Source organism: Lolium rigidum, chromosome 3 (genome assembly GCF_022539505.1).
Source record: "Lolium rigidum isolate FL_2022 chromosome 3, APGP_CSIRO_Lrig_0.1, whole genome shotgun sequence".
Taxonomy (NCBI): Eukaryota; Viridiplantae; Streptophyta; class Magnoliopsida; order Poales; family Poaceae; genus Lolium; species Lolium rigidum.
In genome coordinates, this window is record NC_061510.1 from 195,600,658 (window position 1) to 195,616,695 (window position 16,038).

General features: G+C 44.2%; 2 protein-coding genes across 2 annotated transcripts; both read left to right on the plus strand.

Annotated features, from left to right (window-relative positions):
* The first annotated feature begins 8,216 nt into the window (after window positions 1–8,216).
* LOC124698798 (DNA-directed RNA polymerases II, IV and V subunit 11-like) lies at window positions 8,217–12,711 on the plus strand. Its single transcript, XM_047231220.1, has 6 exons — window positions 8,217–8,325; window positions 9,495–9,582; window positions 10,555–10,644; window positions 10,732–10,810; window positions 10,892–10,987; window positions 12,443–12,711. The coding sequence occupies exons 2-6, from the start codon at window positions 9,530–9,532 to the stop codon at window positions 12,485–12,487; spliced, it is 363 nt and encodes a 120-aa protein (XP_047087176.1). The 5' UTR covers window positions 8,217–8,325; window positions 9,495–9,529; the 3' UTR covers window positions 12,488–12,711.
* Window positions 12,712–13,505: 794 nt separating this feature from the next.
* On the plus strand, window positions 13,506–16,038 carry LOC124698800 (vacuolar protein sorting-associated protein 25-like). Its single transcript, XM_047231221.1, has 6 exons — window positions 13,506–13,681; window positions 14,392–14,531; window positions 14,808–14,861; window positions 14,956–15,044; window positions 15,156–15,225; window positions 15,725–16,038. The coding sequence occupies exons 1-6, from the start codon at window positions 13,623–13,625 to the stop codon at window positions 15,844–15,846; spliced, it is 534 nt and encodes a 177-aa protein (XP_047087177.1). The 5' UTR covers window positions 13,506–13,622; the 3' UTR covers window positions 15,847–16,038.

Below are 16,038 nucleotides of genomic sequence, written 5' to 3' on the forward strand. Positions count from 1 at the left end.
TATATCAGAGTCCGCAGACGACTCGAAGGACATGTCGCCGAAGATATTGGCGAGCTTTTCGCTTCCCGTAGTGTTGATGAAGCGTGGCGGCGATATCTCCTCGTCGCCTATCTCGATCGATGACATCGAGTCCGAAAAATCGGAATCGACCGCCGACAACCCCGACGAAGTCGGAACTTTGAGACGATACGATCCTTCTTTCTCGACGCGGAAGTGGAACCTTCCAAACATCATCTCCATAGGCTCCTCCAGATACACATATGCATCCAAACGGGAGGGCGGGTGAGGAACAAAATCGACTAGATCAGTTTCGATCTGTTTACCTCTATCCATCGCGTTGCTTGCTACCGAAGAAGTCGACGATCTTGAACGTGCCATCGAGATCAGCTCCTTGTCGCCTCTAATCCCCACGGACGGCGCCAGTTGACAAGGGATTAACTAGTCAATGCCTACAAGTTGTAGACTAGGTTTTGTTGGAAGTAGAGGGCAAGTAGATCTCGAGGGTTTCAGCCGGAAAAGTACTCGACTGCTTATGAAAACTAGGGTTGTGTTGACAATGATTCGATCCTCTCTTCGTCCCTCGACTCCCCCTTATATAGGAGGCGGAGCCAATGGTTTCGTGATAAACAAGTTACAAAGTTCGGGAGACAATCTGAGTCCGTCCCGTAGTAATTACAAGTCGATATTCCTAATACAATTCTATCTTTCCAAACTCTCTCCTAACTGGGCTTCCGGGCTTCATAATCTTCGGGTCATGGGCCTTCAGTAAAACCCCAAGTACCTTCTTCGGCAGGCCCATTGGGGATGCCTATGTCAGTAGCCCCCGAGATTTTGCTTGAATCGAAGAATCAGGGAAAATCTCCAACTTTACAATTATCATATAACTTCTTCGAGTTAACACATATCTTTAATGAAACAATCATATATTGTACAGGGATAACGGTAGTTGGGGCTAGTTCATCTGACGGATCAGGTACTAGTTAACTGCTCTAGTGGCAATCCGCAAAAACCTACTTCAAGATCACGTCCCTGGACATGATCTCGGGATACTGGCGTAACTCGACATGTGCCGCTTAAGGTCTTACCATATGCCGAGTTCCAGTCATGTTTTATCGGGTACCTAACGCGTCCGTTAGGATTTTTCTTCGTATCCGTTGATACGGAAAAAAAATAGCAAATCGTCGTCAGAGACGGTGCCACGCCGCTCAGGACGGATCCGGGGACTTACCTTCGCAAAGTTTTGCGGCATTCAGAGGTTATTCGCGACTGAAGGCGCTCTGAGAATATATTGTCGAGTGCCTTTTTCGGCTGATGGAATAGCACATTTATTCGAGTCAATTGGATGACTTATATATTTTTATATTGTCTTCCCGATGGGAGTATATGAAGAGTTATTTGTATAACTCGAAATATACTCATCATGCTGTTTCTAAATTCATCGGGCACGCGAACAGCATTCCCGATGGGAGTAGCCCCCGAGGCTACAGCCAAGTACTTGGACTTGGTTGTAGGCTCACCATTTTAACACCTTTTGTCGCTATATTGTCATATTTTTTGAGTTCTTCTATCTTTCTCGGGTGCGCGACCAGCGCTCCCGATGGGAGTAGCCCCCGAGGCTATGGACAAATGATTGTATTTGATCATAGGATCTCGCCTTTTCTTTCTTGCCATACTCAAGATTTCCTTCATTCTAAAGTAGCCCCCGAGCATTTGATCAGAAACTTGTATTTGATCAAAAGCTCGCGAAATTATCATCACTTCTTCACTATCATCAATCTTCATAACACCGCAGTCGAAATTTTCCTTTGTTAAGGTGACATCAATGTTGACGATAGCCACGAACTCTGTATCGAAAACACGCAAATTATGTCCTGTCACTGAATTGTGGACCAAAAATCTGTGGCATGTTGACACGTTACGCAAGTGGGGGACACACATCCTCCGCTTTTCCTGGCACGCGCACTGTAGCGCCTGATCAGTTCCATCATAGTAAAAATACATTTTTACCCTCTGAGCCACGTGTTCAACATCAAGTCCATTACCGCTATATCGGACGGTGCGTCGATTTGCAGGTTTTGCTATAAAAGACCGTCTTCTTCCTCTGTTCTCCCCTTTGCTGCGCCGCGCCTCTGCTCTTTCTCTTTCCAAAAAACCCCCTCTGCAACCACCAGAGCTCCAGCACTCACGCATTGCCCTTCTGCCTCTAGCACCATTGTTGATGCCACCACGCGCAAGACTCAAGAGGCACAGCACACCCGAATCGAAGATGGCGGCGCAAGATCTGGGAACCTCGGAGTGGGAAAGATCCAAGATTTCTAACCAAGACATCAACCTGATGAAGAAACTTGGGCTGATGAAGAAAAAGGAAGCGCTGCGCTTCCCCAGCGAGGAGAGCTACCCGACGCCCCCAATGGAATATCGAGTTAGCTTCGTTGACCATCTTATCCGCGGCCTTTCTGCTCCCATCCACGTTTTCCTCTGTGGTCTGCTTTTTGTGTATGGGTTGCAGCTTCATCGGCCGACTCCCAACTCCATCCTCCACGTTTCTATTTTCATCACACTTTGCGAGTGCTTCCTCGGAGTCCAACCTAATTGGGCTTTGTGGAAGCGCATCTTCTCGCCTCCGCCGCAATGGCTCTCACAACATCGCCTACAACATAAGCGGTGTTGTTATTTGCGTTCGCCCTGATGTCGAGTATTTTAACGTCAAATTTCCCGACTCCGTCCGAGGGTGGCGCAAAAAATGGTTGTACGTCTGCGAGGAATGTCCCGACTCGTTGGAGTATAACATCGCCCCCTTCGACGGGGGTGCCAAAATTCTTCGCCGCCGATCCTGGGACGCAGAGGCCACCAAAGAAGAGAAAACGGCGACAGAGGCGCTTATGGCCCGCTTCCACGAGCTCCAAAATACCCGTGGCAAAGAACTGTTGGGTATCCAAATTACAGCGTATTTCCTTAGGATTAGGGTGCAGCCTCTGCAGGCTCGCAAGAATCCTCTCTGGATGTATGCTGGCGAAAAAGATGTCGACCGCCTTTCCAAGGATCTTTCAGTGAAGGACTCGGAAAAGCTTGTCCAAAGAATCTCATCGCTTAGCAAGAAAGACGTTGTTCCATCCTCCTGTCGCGTGGATCCATATAGCGGCGCCAACGCCCTCCCCAAGGTAAATTACCATTGTCCTTACTGCTATTTTATCGACTGCTATTTGTTTAACATTTGTCGACTGCTATTTTGCTGACTTCCCTGGTGTAACTTAGTGTCGATATATGTTGTCTCCTTGTAGAAACATCAAGTTTTATCTTCTCTTCCTCCCCTTCCTGAAGGCGGGGAAGTCGAAGAACGCACCATCGTCACCGACGAGAACCAGGGCACTTCTCGCCCTGAGAGCGAAGTCGCGGGTTCTCACAAATATGCGGCTTCTTCTGAAAGAGAGATTGAGTCCGAGGCCTCCGAGTCTACACATTCCCTCCCCTATGTTGCTTCTCCGATGAACAAACGGAAAAGGGATGAGGTCGCAGACTCCGGTACCTCCAAAGCTGATAAGTCCCCACTCGAGGAAACTTCACCCTAAGAGCAGGAAAAACCCTTCAACCCTTACGATGATGCCCTTGTCAGCTCGTAAGTTTCTGTCGCCTTTTTCTTTTGCATCCGATATTTTTGCCTGTTTTTGTTTCTTATATTTTTTCCTTGATGTACAGTGGCGACGAGGAGGAAAATCCTCCTATTGACGTGACTGCTCGAACGAGCATGTCTCGTACTTTAGTTATTTCCGAGGCTCGTCCTGACGTGGACGAAACCTCGCCTCCTCAACATGATATAGGACATCCTAGTCCTGTCGTGAGCCCCCGTGCTCCGTCGCCAAAAAGAGCAAGGACTGACCTGGGGAAAGAGTTGAGTCTCTTGACCGATAGCTCGGCGACTCCTCCTATGGACGATGTAAGTGCCTTTCACATTCTCTTTTGTTGTCGAACGTTTTCAGCTCTTTTTGTTGTCGAACATTTTCAGCCTTTTCTCATTCCATGTTACTTTTCAGCCTTTGATGAAGGAATTTGTTCGTCTTGGTACCCAATTTATCGAGTACCGTGACCATGCTAATAAGTTGAAAGGTATTCTTTTCTTGCTTCTTTTCATCGAGTAGATTCTCCTCTTCTATTTTGCCATAACCTTTGTTATCCTTTATTTTGCTAGAGGCCCTTTCTGAGGCTAATAAGCGCGCTGATGATCTTGCCCTCAAGCTGGAGCAAAGCGGAAAAGCTCGTGAGAAGGCTGAATCAGACGCTGCCGCTGTCGAGGGTCTTCGAAAGAGGCTCCATGACACGGAAAATGCCTTGAGCGAGAACACAACTCGACAATCTGCTCGCGAAGAAGACATCATCGCCCGCTTGGAGTCGCAAAATCGGCGCTTCGTTAGTAAGTGCCCTAACCACTTTGATTCGTCGTAAACGTTTGCTTTGCCATGCACCTCTTGACAACTCGAAGATTTTGTTTCAGCAGGGAAAATGCATCAAGATTTTGAACTCGAAGCGCCCGAAGATGATCGGCTTCTTGACGCTCTTTCTCTCCTTGAAATTCATGGAGACGAAGTTCGTCAGAGCATCTCTGATGCTAGGTCGGGGTTTTCGCGGCTTTTCCCCTACTTCTTCGCGAAGAAAGAGGAGCCCGACACTTTTGCTGCCCTAACCAAGTACTTCATCCCCAAAGAAAATCTTGGGCTGGGCCTCCGCCAAGAGGGCTTGAAGATTGGTGTTAAAGGCACCATCGCTTTGGTTGCCGAAAGCCAACAAAGCGTCGACTGGGCGAAAGTTGGTGATACGAAGAAGATGGAGACGAAGAGGTGGCAATCCTTGATTAAGGCTGCCAAGCCTAACTCGAAGAAGATCCTCTCCTTCCTCGGATGCAAACCAACTTCTTCCCCTAGTTCGTCGAAGCCGGAGGTCAAGTAGACCGTCTTGTCTCTGATTTTGCTTTTGTTTCTCTCTTTTGTTGTTGTCGCCGTAGTAACTTTTGCGACAGCTTACCATTGGTTCACTAGGGACCCTCTTTTGCGACAGCTTACCCAGCTTCAGAACACGCTACTCAGAGACAGAGCCTACTGTTGCTTGTCTGGAATTATCTGGGCGCTTCCGCGTTGTTACAATGAGTTGTGGTTGTGTGACAAGGGATTAACTAGTCAATGCCTACAAGTTGTAGACTAGGGTTTTGTTGGAAGTAGAGGGCAAGTAGATCTCGAGGGTTTCAGCCGGAAAAGTACTCGACTGCTTATGAAAACTAGGGTTGTGTTGACAATGATTCGATCCTCTCTTCGTCCCTCGACTCCCCCTTATATAGGAGGCGGAGCCGAGGGTTTCGTGATAAACAAGTTACAGAGTTCGGGAGACAATCTGAGTCCGTCCCGTAGTAATTACAAGTCGATATTCCTAATACAATTCTATCTTTCCAAACTCTCTCCTAACTGGGCTTCCGAGCTTCATAATCTTCGGATCGTGGGCCTTCAGTAAAACCCCGGGTACCTTCTTCGGCAGGCCCATTGGGGATGCCTATGTAATTGTGCCTCTACGGCTCCCGGGAGATTCCTAGCTGGAATACAAACTTTCCTAACTACGGAATATTATATTGTCGTGCGCGTCAAGAATCCGCCTACTACCTAAAATGTCGTACTAGATCCGGCTACCTTGATGGGCCTTGTCGGATCCGACTCCTGGCGCAGGTAAGCCCAGATCTGGCTCCTTGTTCCTGGGCTGGACTTCTTCCATCTTGATCAACAACAACTAGGCCGCCCGATGGGCCGTATGCCACCGTCACCGTCTGTGTATCACCCCACACCTTACGTCCTCATGAGCTTAAAACTACACAACCGAGACATTTTGAGGTATTTTGAGGCACAACACACATATTATACTTGAATTAGCAAGTGCCACATAGGTAGGTATGGTAGGTGTTTGGAGACAAGTCTTAGCTTGTTTTTAGAACTTTGGGCTAGCAAAATTATCTAAAAGCATGCCATAGTGTCCATAGTGCCAATAATTTATCATCAACAAGGCTCCTTAGTATTAAACATACATGCATATGAGCAAAAGGTAGCACTAAATAAGGCACTACCAAGGTATCATTCATCAAAGTATTTGAATCTAGCAACACTAAGCATAACTTTGAATTTTAGCCTTTTGCTTTCATTCTCTTTTCCTTTCATGACATACAACTCGTTCTAATCAAGGCTTGAATCATGGGATAGTTTGTTTCAGTATCTCTTTCCTAAGCATGCAAAATATATATCATGCTGGTCTCATTTATTTCCAAGCAAAACTAGACATAACACTAGATAAAGACTCTCCAAGTTTCTGGTCATTCTATGTTGCTCAAAGAATAAAATTTAGAGTTTTACAAACCGAGAGTTTAATAGGTACAATGGGATGCCTTGGGCATCCCCAAGATTATGTTCTTCACCATTATTTGATAGCTCTTGATGTGGTGTTCCTTCATTCCCTGTCAAAAAACTTCAACATAAAACTTTCTCTCGTTTCTTTTCTATGGGGTGACATTAGTGGTACAAGAATATGATAGTTGCTGCAATATATATCAAACACAAAAAAATCCTTGGTAGTCCAGCAAGAATATTGTGTGAAACTTGGTACTTTATTTGAAAAACCATAGAGAAAACCAAAAAGAAACTCTCTTGCAACAACAAGAGTGCAAAAGAAAAACCCGGGTTGCTTCCCATAAATCGCTTTCTTTATAGCCATATAGCTAGGCTTTTTTACTTACTTATTTCAAGTGGTATGGAGATCATGTGTTAGGTTGTATCTTGGTGCTACCTCATTCTTCCTTGGGAAGTGTTCCATTCACTTGTTTATGTGGAAATTGAAACTTCACATTCCCTTCCTTTGAGTCAATGATTGCACCTGTAGTTATCAAAAAAAGGTCTTCCAAAAATTATAGAACTATAGGTTTTACTCCTCATGTCCATGGTAACAAAATCAACAAGCACAAAAGCCATATGTAGCTTAACCATTATATCATTTACTTTTCCTAAAGCATGTGTGGTTGAGTCATTAGCAAGCAAAAGATCTATTGAACATTTTTCCATAGTTTTGAGTTCTAGTAGATCATATAATTCTTTTGATAGCACAGAAACAGTAGATCCAAGATCTAAGATAGAATGATGGGTCTCTTTGCTAATACTAGTGATTAATATTTTGGGGAGCCAAGCATCCCAAGATTTGGTGGTATCATGGCTTCATTATTATATCTTTCTATTTTTTCTTTGATTACATAGTTTGCTATGTAGGAGCCAAATCCTGCTTGATGAACATTAATGGATGGGTCGGTCATTGGAAATCTTTTGTAGGATATTGATAAGTTCATACAAGCAACGAAGAACTTTTTTTAGAAAGTACCTGCGCATTATATTAAAAGCGGAAATACAACACACGCAGACACCGCTCGAAACTTCGAGACTGGACAACTGTCCAGCAACAAATGCAAAAAGGGCCTCAAGAAAAAGAAATTACAGATAGGCCCCTAGAGGTCCCCAAGCACCACCGACACCATGGTTGCCGCTCCTCCCCGACGAGAGGAAACCGCGCGGCCCGTCCAACCACCACAACATGAACCGGAGTCGCTCCATCGCCGTCAAGCGGCTTTCTGAGTCGATGGAGTGATACGCCACCGGCGAAGCTTCTGACCATGTGGAGCGTCGACCGGGGATCATCCCCAAGCAGCTCCGGCCCCAGATCCGGCCAATCCCGTCGACACCGTCGAGAGAAGCCACCGGATCTGCCTCCTTCACGCCACTGACCTTGCTCCTGCACAGACACCCAACTCGAAGCACCAGCAACGCTACTGCAGCACTGCACAACGCTCGGCGGTGCCGTGGCTTGTAGATGGTGTGTCTCCCTTTGCTCTTGGCGACTGGCTGGCCACTAACCCGTCGGTGGTTCCCTCGCCTTCACAAGCGCACACCGACGACTATTCAGCTTGAGGAAGATAAGAGAGGAATATTCAAGTCAATAGCCACATGTGCTGCCACATGAGCTTGGTACATGGGTCCCACTGGTCAGATAGGCAATCAAAGCAATGCCAAACGACTGTTCGTACAAATCTGTAACATCTAGCCTCAGGCTTGGTAGATTTTTGAAAAAATTAATAAAATAGGTACTGTCTCGTTAACCTAGCCGTTTTCTGTAATTTAGGCGACTGAACAGGGACTGAACACGCACTGGAGAGACTTTTTTTCGCCGGCTCCTCTACTCTTCTCCTCCGCCGACAACCAGGCCCGGCGATTTCTAGGGTTCCGGCGAGCACGCCCTCCGCGCCGCGCCCCTCCCGAGGTGAGCCCGCCTCCTCTCCTCTCCCGCTCAACCTGAACCCCCTTCGCTTCACCCAAGATGTGTCCTCGAGCCGTCGGTCGGGGCGGCGATATCTCGCCTAGTTTCGTCGCCTCTTGCTCCGATTTACCCCCTCTGCCCACCCCTCTCTCGACTCTTACTTCTTCGGCTGGGCCTCAACTGTGCGCGTGTGAACTGTCTGCGGCTACGAACCCTAGTCACTTCAGAGGTTGATCCCGCGGGCTTTGGGTTTCGCTAGCAATTTGTTCGGGTGGAGTGGAGCTGCGCTGCAATTTGTTCGTTAGCTATTTGTTCCCCTCTAGGTACAACAATCCAGGCAGAGTTTTCGGGTCAGTCGCCCCATTTCTCATGCAACGGTGTGTATCCGGCATTGAACTGGGAGTTGGGCTGTGAACTCATATCACACTCCCATTTCGATTCGCAGGAAGCTATCTGAACCGCTCGCGTTTGTGATTTAGGCTCTGTTTTTCAATGTATCGAGCCTTGTCGAATCTGCAAATCTCATGGGGCGTGCATAAAACAGGCTCACAAGCTTCTTAATATGGCCGATCGGGTAAATCCTATGGGCATAATAGACTGCATCTTTTGTCCTTAACACTCTAGGCTAAAGATGTGCTGGGTAGGCGCAGCTAGATAATCATAGAGGCAGGTGCTACGTGCTGTGTTATCCTCATGTATTTTTTGTTAGGAAATAAATACACCCTGTTTCTGTGTGCTCCATATAGTCGTTTCAGCTAGGTAAATCATACGCCAAGTTTGGCCCACCCCTGCAATGGCTTATCTGGTCGATTAGGTCTTCATTCCGTTTCTGTTGGTAGATTTGTTTCCGTTTGGGGGTTTTAGCAGGTGGTTGGTTGCCTTTGGGTACATCTTACCTAACCCAGCGTTGCATTCATCTCCCTTTTGGCACCCTTGTTTAGCAAGATCGATGGGTAATTTATCCATTCCGCTAGAAAAAGAATCAGTTTTAGATATCTGAAGATAGAGATTCAGATAGATGTGTAATTTATCCGTTCCGTAGGTGAAATAATCACTTTTAGAGATTTAATTGGGGTTCTTCACCTCCAAGGATAGGGGGTTTCTGAATTTCAGTTCAGGAGCAGTCTGACTTGTGAAATGGGCCTTATTGATCTGATGAATCATGCTTGCAGTAATTGAAGAGGAAGGAGCCAAGTGTTGATTAAAGATGAATGCCCCTGACCGCTACGAGCGCTTTGTCGTGCCAGAGGGCACAAAGAAGTGAGTCTACTCTTCCTCGACACTTTACTTAACATTTTTATCCATATAACGCTTCTGTTGTGTTTTGTTAGGTATTCTTTTTTGGAGGAAGTGTAGCTGCGGAATACAAGTTTTTTTAAGTAATTTAATATTTCAATTCTGTTCATCTGTTAATAGCCATTTTTGTCTGTTTGTTTTGCGGGAAAGATCTGAATCTATTCCATGAGTTCACAAGAAGTACAAAGCACCCCAAAGATAATAAAAATTACATCGAGGTCCTTGGACCACCTAGAGACCACTATATACTGCTGCCAGAGCGAGCCGCTGACGCGCCGCTGTCGCCGCTCCCTTACCAGAGCCAGCCCGACATTGTTGATGACAGTCGGTAAGTCATCATGCACGTGCCCCTAAGGACCAGTACCCCAGAGCCGAAGTCGTCACCATTGAACCCTTGAATTGATCTGAATCTTCTAACACCAAAAGTATAACAGATGTAGGCTGGACTAGATCCACCACTCCAGGGAAGCGGCGACCAGACGAATCCCTGCCCTGCCACCGGCGAGATCGCCGCCAATGAGGTGGACGAGGAGGCGGATATACCTTATTCTTGTCCCATACAACGCCTCCATAGCCACCATAACGACGATGCCGGTTGCCCAAACTAACTTTAGGGACCCTTGTACAACGCCGAGCGCAGGTCCGAGGTCCCCACCCCCTCCCGCCGCCGGAGCGGCTAGCAGAGGAGGCAGAGACCCATCGATTCCCGGTCGTAGATGGCGAGGACGAGGCAAATGGCGGCGGCTAGGGTGTCTGTTTCTTTTTTCTTTCACGGGAGGAGACGATAATGTGTCTGTTTATGTTCTCTATAGCATGATGTTATGAAACTCTGATGCTTTTGAACTTTTTAAACTTATGACTAAGGCTTGTAGTAGCTTGCCTGCCACTATATTACTTAAACATCATGGTTATAGTCCTCACGATTATCTAATGCAGGGTGTCATTTGAGAAGGATACCAAGATCATGAATGCTGCATCTTTCACCATTGAACGCGAGGACCATACTGTCGGCAACATCCTCCGCATGTATGTGTAGAAAAACCATGTGCGTCCCTCAGTATGTTCATCAGTTCACCCCTTCTTATTTTTTTCTGTATCTGTGAGATTCTGCAGGCAGCTACACAGGGACCCAAATGTTCTCTTTGCTGGCTATAAGCTCCCTCACCCCCTTCAGTACAAAGTCATTGTTAGGGTAGGGTGCACTTATGTTTGTTCTATTCTATAGTTGGGCTATAGTTTGCTCAAGTAGTCTGATGTTTTGTTATATGAGCAGATCCATACTGCAAGCCAGTCCTCCCCCACGCAGGCATATACCCAGGCAATCAATGATCTAGACAAGGAGCTTGAGAACCTTAAGCAAGCTTTTGAGGTATGCTTCTTGTGCACAGGTCAATGGTTAGTTACTTTCTGATAAGCTTATAGTGTGCCATTAGTCCATTATGACATTGACGGGTGAGGGGCTGTATAAAAGATGGTATCGTTTGCTATAAATTTGCATGTTCATAACCAATGCTTTGATAGCTTGATTTGGGATATTGATTTGTATTTGAGTTGGTTTATGTTGTTTCACACAACAAAGTTGATGAAATCCATGGACATGTTTTCATGTGGTGATGCATGCTGCTGTAAAATGCTTGGTTTTGATGTTTGATGCGTGCCAAATACATTTAAGTTGACAACATATTTTATCTTACTGCACTGGCATTAGAGAACAATCCAATCAAATATATGACTCTTATTTTGTACTTCCTCTCATCGGTTGTTTTGGAACGAAAACACAAAACTAACATAGTGCAAACATGTCCCAACCAACCACCCCTTGAGAAAAAGGAGGGGAACTAAGTATGGCAGAATACTTGATGTTATCAGCTTTGGCTTTCCTGGTTTCTTGAAGTTTTTTTTTTAATTTAGTGTATTGGGACATAGAGGCTAAATTGGCTGTTTCCACACTGGCCCTACCTTTCCGGTTTGGGTTGAAATATATGGCATAAAGCAAGAAAGAATGCTTAGCGGGATGGAAAGTAGTCGTGCCACTTTTGGAAAAAATATTTCTTGTTGAAGTTGAGATATCTAAATGAAGGGCAACAATGCTTTGTGTATGTATTTGGTTGATAATGAATTCATATTTTGGAATTCAAGCAGTGTTTATTTCATTAGTAAACACTAGAGATAGTAGACCATAGAAGGTCATGAGATTTTCTCCTGATGCATCTTCAGAAAAAGTATGTGCCGTTAACTATGAGCAGTATTCTCATGATGTCTCCACTGCCAATCACAACTTTTATTGTTTACATTGGTCTGTTGTGTAATATTAAATCTATCTTCTCACTCGTCGAGCACTTTAACATTAGAAATATCATATGAGTGCATATAAATTAACCAGTACTCCCTCTGCTCTATAATCCTTGTCGTCATTTTAGTTCAAATTTGAACTACAATCACGACAAGAATTATGGAATGGAGGAATATGGTAACCAGTTCAATCACATAGCTAGGGCACTCAGACGGAGTAGCTCATTTTCGGTACACTTTGTCTTTATGAAGGGAGGAATGGATAACTGTAGAACCATTAAATCATATGATGTACGACCTCATATTGGTCGGCTTCAATCCATGGATTTGGATATAGAATTATTTTGTTGCTGCCTATAGGAATCAAAAGGATCTTCCTTACACTGGTGCTTGCCCTTTTCACATTATTGTCCACTCTCCAAATTTATGTCTTGGATATGTTTCAGTTTATTTCTGCGTATCTTCTATGATGAGAACGCTTTGTGAGCCAAATTGCAGTGATATGCTGCTGACTTGAGCTTTATGTTTCCAGGACGAGAAGAACCGTCATGAGGAAAGGATGAAGCAGGGCTACTAGGCCAATGGTGTCGTAGCTAACGTGAAAACTGTCTTGGTATCTAACGTTTCAACTAACTTAGAAGCAAAAAAAACTCAAGGCTTGTCGATGATCCTTGAAGTTGTATAACCTAAGCGTGTGTCTCAGTTTGCACACCACCAGGATTGCCATTCCGATGTGTTTTGCTTAGACACGGTTCTACATGCCTTTCTAAGCTTGGTAATTAAACATGTGTTTGCACTCTAGTATATGCCTTCCTAGTTAATTTTCTCTGTTACGGTACTTTTTCATAAAAATCTGTTATGCTCGCTGTTCTGATGTTCAGTAGAATTTTCTCTTTTATACCCGTAGTGTTACATCGATGTATTGAGACCGGAGACCGACTCAGTTCGATCAGCGCGACCAGTGAGTCTGGCTGAATTGCCTTCGTCTTATTTCAATCAGTCTTAGCTGTGTGACTGCGTGATCGTGTGATCTACTAATGCGAACCAGAGATCGACATGCAACTAGGGACAAACTGAACATCAAAGCAGAATTGAGGACTCTAAACTGCAGCTCGTCGCATCGTGCTTTCATGCAGCATCATGTTTGCACAATCCAACATTGTATGTACACATCAAAGAATCAGAACATCCTGTCCATACTTTTTTTTTGACGATTCTTGTCCATAGATTGTACTTAGTACTATATACACGGGTCTCTCTTAGGTCATGTACAATGATGATATATTAGCATTGCCACGTAGGATAAATGCTAAGATGGAGAAGAGAATGTTAAAAAAAAAGTTTATCTTCTCTTAATTAATAGATGATCTTTTAGCATAATCTCTCTCACCACATATTTAGAATGTGTGGTTACTAGAGATAAGGCTAACAAATAAACCACAAAAACTAAACAGAAAAATATCAGGAACTAGAGTTTGGACCAGTACCAGTGTAATCTGATTACAATCACCTTTTTTTTTCTGTAACAGAGCTGGGACACGAGAGGAAAATCGAATCGAAAGCATTTGTTTTCTTTCCGTCACCGGACAACTGAAGCCTGGCCGCCATACTCTGCCCCCACGACCACGCGCCCGGCGGATCTGCCCTCCTCGCGGTTTCTCGTCCGCGCCGCCGTCCAGCCGACCGCTCCGCGAACCCGCGCTTCAGCGGGGATGCAGAGGCCGGGGGATTTCAAGCTTCCCCCCTTCTTCAGCTACCCGCCCTACTTCACGTAATCCCTGCCCATATATCTGCTGCTCCCACCCCGTTTTTTATTGAGCAGTTCGTGATTTATCTTTAGTGCCTTGCCCTTTTGTAAGAATTGAACTTGTTATTCTCTCACGTATAATCATGTGAGTGCATTCTTAATCCTGTGAACTTCTCTAATATCTGAAGCAAGTTTGCCCTTGTTTATTCTGAGATAGAGTGCCAATGAAGTATATAATGACATTTTATTGACTGCAAAATGCAGAAGACACGGTGGTTAATGATAATTTGTAAGTGAAGAACTGAATATATGCATGATTTGTACACCAGGGTCTCCAGATGAATTCTTTTTGTAAGCTTAAGCACTTTTTTTTTTTGCGGGTAAGCATTGGCTTCTTCAAAGTCTGCATTGGTTGAAACTCAAATGTCTCCCTTAACAAATCTGTACTTCACAGCGCCCCCAAAACTGTAACATGGTATTTGGTTCAGAGTGTCTAAGCCTATCTATTTTGATATGTGATGTTAAGATCTGCCATCTTTCTTGCATGTTCTAACAGTCTGTTGGTAGCTGTTGAAGCATTTCCTTGCTTTACTAATGCTTATGTTTGGTTGAGTTACACAAGTGAATTTTTGGCTATGTTATCTTAAATCCAGCTATGAAAAGCTGCTGTTAACACTTGTTTAACAATCTGTTATATGTAAGGACCGATAATAATGGCATGAATTCATTCCCAGTTTGCAGCCTGTGAGAGAAACACGTGAAAAGCAAGTGCAGCTATGGAAAGATCTGATACTTGATTACTGTAGAAGTCAAAAGATGTATATTATCTCCCTGGAAGAAGATTTTCCATTGTTCTCCAATCCAAAAATTGAGAGTAAGTTATATTTATCTGAACCTTGTTTTGACTACTACTCTTCCGCCATTCAGCAAGACATGTCTTATTAACTAATCATGGCACTATCTGCTATGTCGAAAATTGTAGAACATAGTGATCTGGTATGATGGTAATGTGTTTGAAAGGCCTTCCACGGAGGCTTGTGAGCATGTCGTACTATTGTATACATGAACAATTATTTTCTTGACTAGTTTACTATGCATTTGAATATTTCTTTTGTCTTTGCACTGAACATACATGCTTTTTATTTTTCAGGATCTCTAAGCTATGAAGCAAAGGAAGTGTTCCTTGCAGCTCTTGTTAGTGAAGGTTTACTCTGCATTACACTGAATCTCTCAGTTACTGATGCGAGCTTTATTTAGTTTTGTGTTGTACACATACTCAATCCAAGTTCAAACTGCAGGGCGTGCTGAGTGGATTGACAAAAGTCACAAGAAGTGCCTCATTCTTTGGCTGCGGATTCAAGATTGGGCCAACTACATATTAGATTTTGTAAGACTTATATGTTACTTGACATGTTTCCTCCACAGCTATCAGTTTATCAATGAATAGTGGCAGTGACTTAATCATGCAATAATATATGTCTTGGTGTTGTGCTTGTAGGTGAAGGAAAGTGGGTTGGAAGTAACAACAATTGAAGATATACGATCTGGAATTGAAACACATGGAACTGGTAAGTATACCAAACTTCAATGTGATGACATTAGATTTACCATCTTCAACATTTCTGCGATGCTAAATGTATTTTCTTGCTTCAAAGCAATTTGCTGTCGAAACAACACATTTTTTCCGATAAAAGGAGTCTTTATTTTCATGTTTACCCAAATTGCCATGAACCTTTGGCATTATAGGGTTAGTCTTTTTTTTGTTTCAGGAGGAGTCAGTCTTTTTTTTGTTTCCCTAATTAGTTAGTTTGGATAATAATCTATTGGAATTATGCAGTTAGAGTATTCCTTTTAGGTCCGGCTGTTCTGTAAAGCCCATGATCATCTATGATATCTTCTGTCAGTAACACAACAATGCTCCAAAAATCCTGTTCCTTACTTCTATAGTGCCACGACACAATCTCCTCTTGACGACCATGCCCTTCAGAGTTTAGGCAGTAATACATTACCAAGCTGAACTGTGGCTAGTTTAGTTCGGATCATTTTATCCTGTGGCATCTGTTGCAGAACTTGCGGGAATTGATCGTGGCGTCCTCATGCGGGCTTTGAAGCTCCTGGAACAAAAGGGAAAGGCAACTATCTTCAAGGGCACTTCAGCGGACGATGAAGGTGTCAAATTTTCAGTTTAAACATTGTGCGGTCCCTGACTAACAGATGATTAATCTCGATCGGTGTCCTTGAACTTTATGCGTCCCTTTTTACCCGAGTATTTGTGGGCATATTTCTCAGTATATTAGGGCTTGTTGTTTGAAATGGAGTAGTATAATAAAGGAGCTTTTATTTGTAGAAGAAAGGAATAAACTCCTGGAAATTCATTATAA

What these genes read in the sequence shown, in the direction of transcription:
- LOC124698798 (XM_047231220.1), top strand. Translation starts at nt 9,530, where the DNA reads ATGAATGCCCCTGACCGCTACGAGCGCTTTGTCGTGCCAGAGGGCACA. An exon ending in GTCGGCAACATCCTCCGCAT is followed by an intron (nt 10,645 to 10,731) that starts GTATGTGTAGAA and finishes GAGATTCTGCAG; the next exon opens with GCAGCTACACAGGGACCCAA. An exon ending in ACCTTAAGCAAGCTTTTGAG is followed by an intron (nt 10,988 to 12,442) that starts GTATGCTTCTTG and finishes TTATGTTTCCAG; the next exon opens with GACGAGAAGAACCGTCATGA.
- LOC124698800 (XM_047231221.1), top strand. Translation starts at nt 13,623, where the DNA reads ATGCAGAGGCCGGGGGATTTCAAGCTTCCCCCCTTCTTCAGCTACCCG. An exon ending in CCAACTACATATTAGATTTT is followed by an intron (nt 15,045 to 15,155) that starts GTAAGACTTATA and finishes TTGTGCTTGTAG; the next exon opens with GTGAAGGAAAGTGGGTTGGA. An exon ending in AATTGAAACACATGGAACTG is followed by an intron (nt 15,226 to 15,724) that starts GTAAGTATACCA and finishes CATCTGTTGCAG; the next exon opens with AACTTGCGGGAATTGATCGT.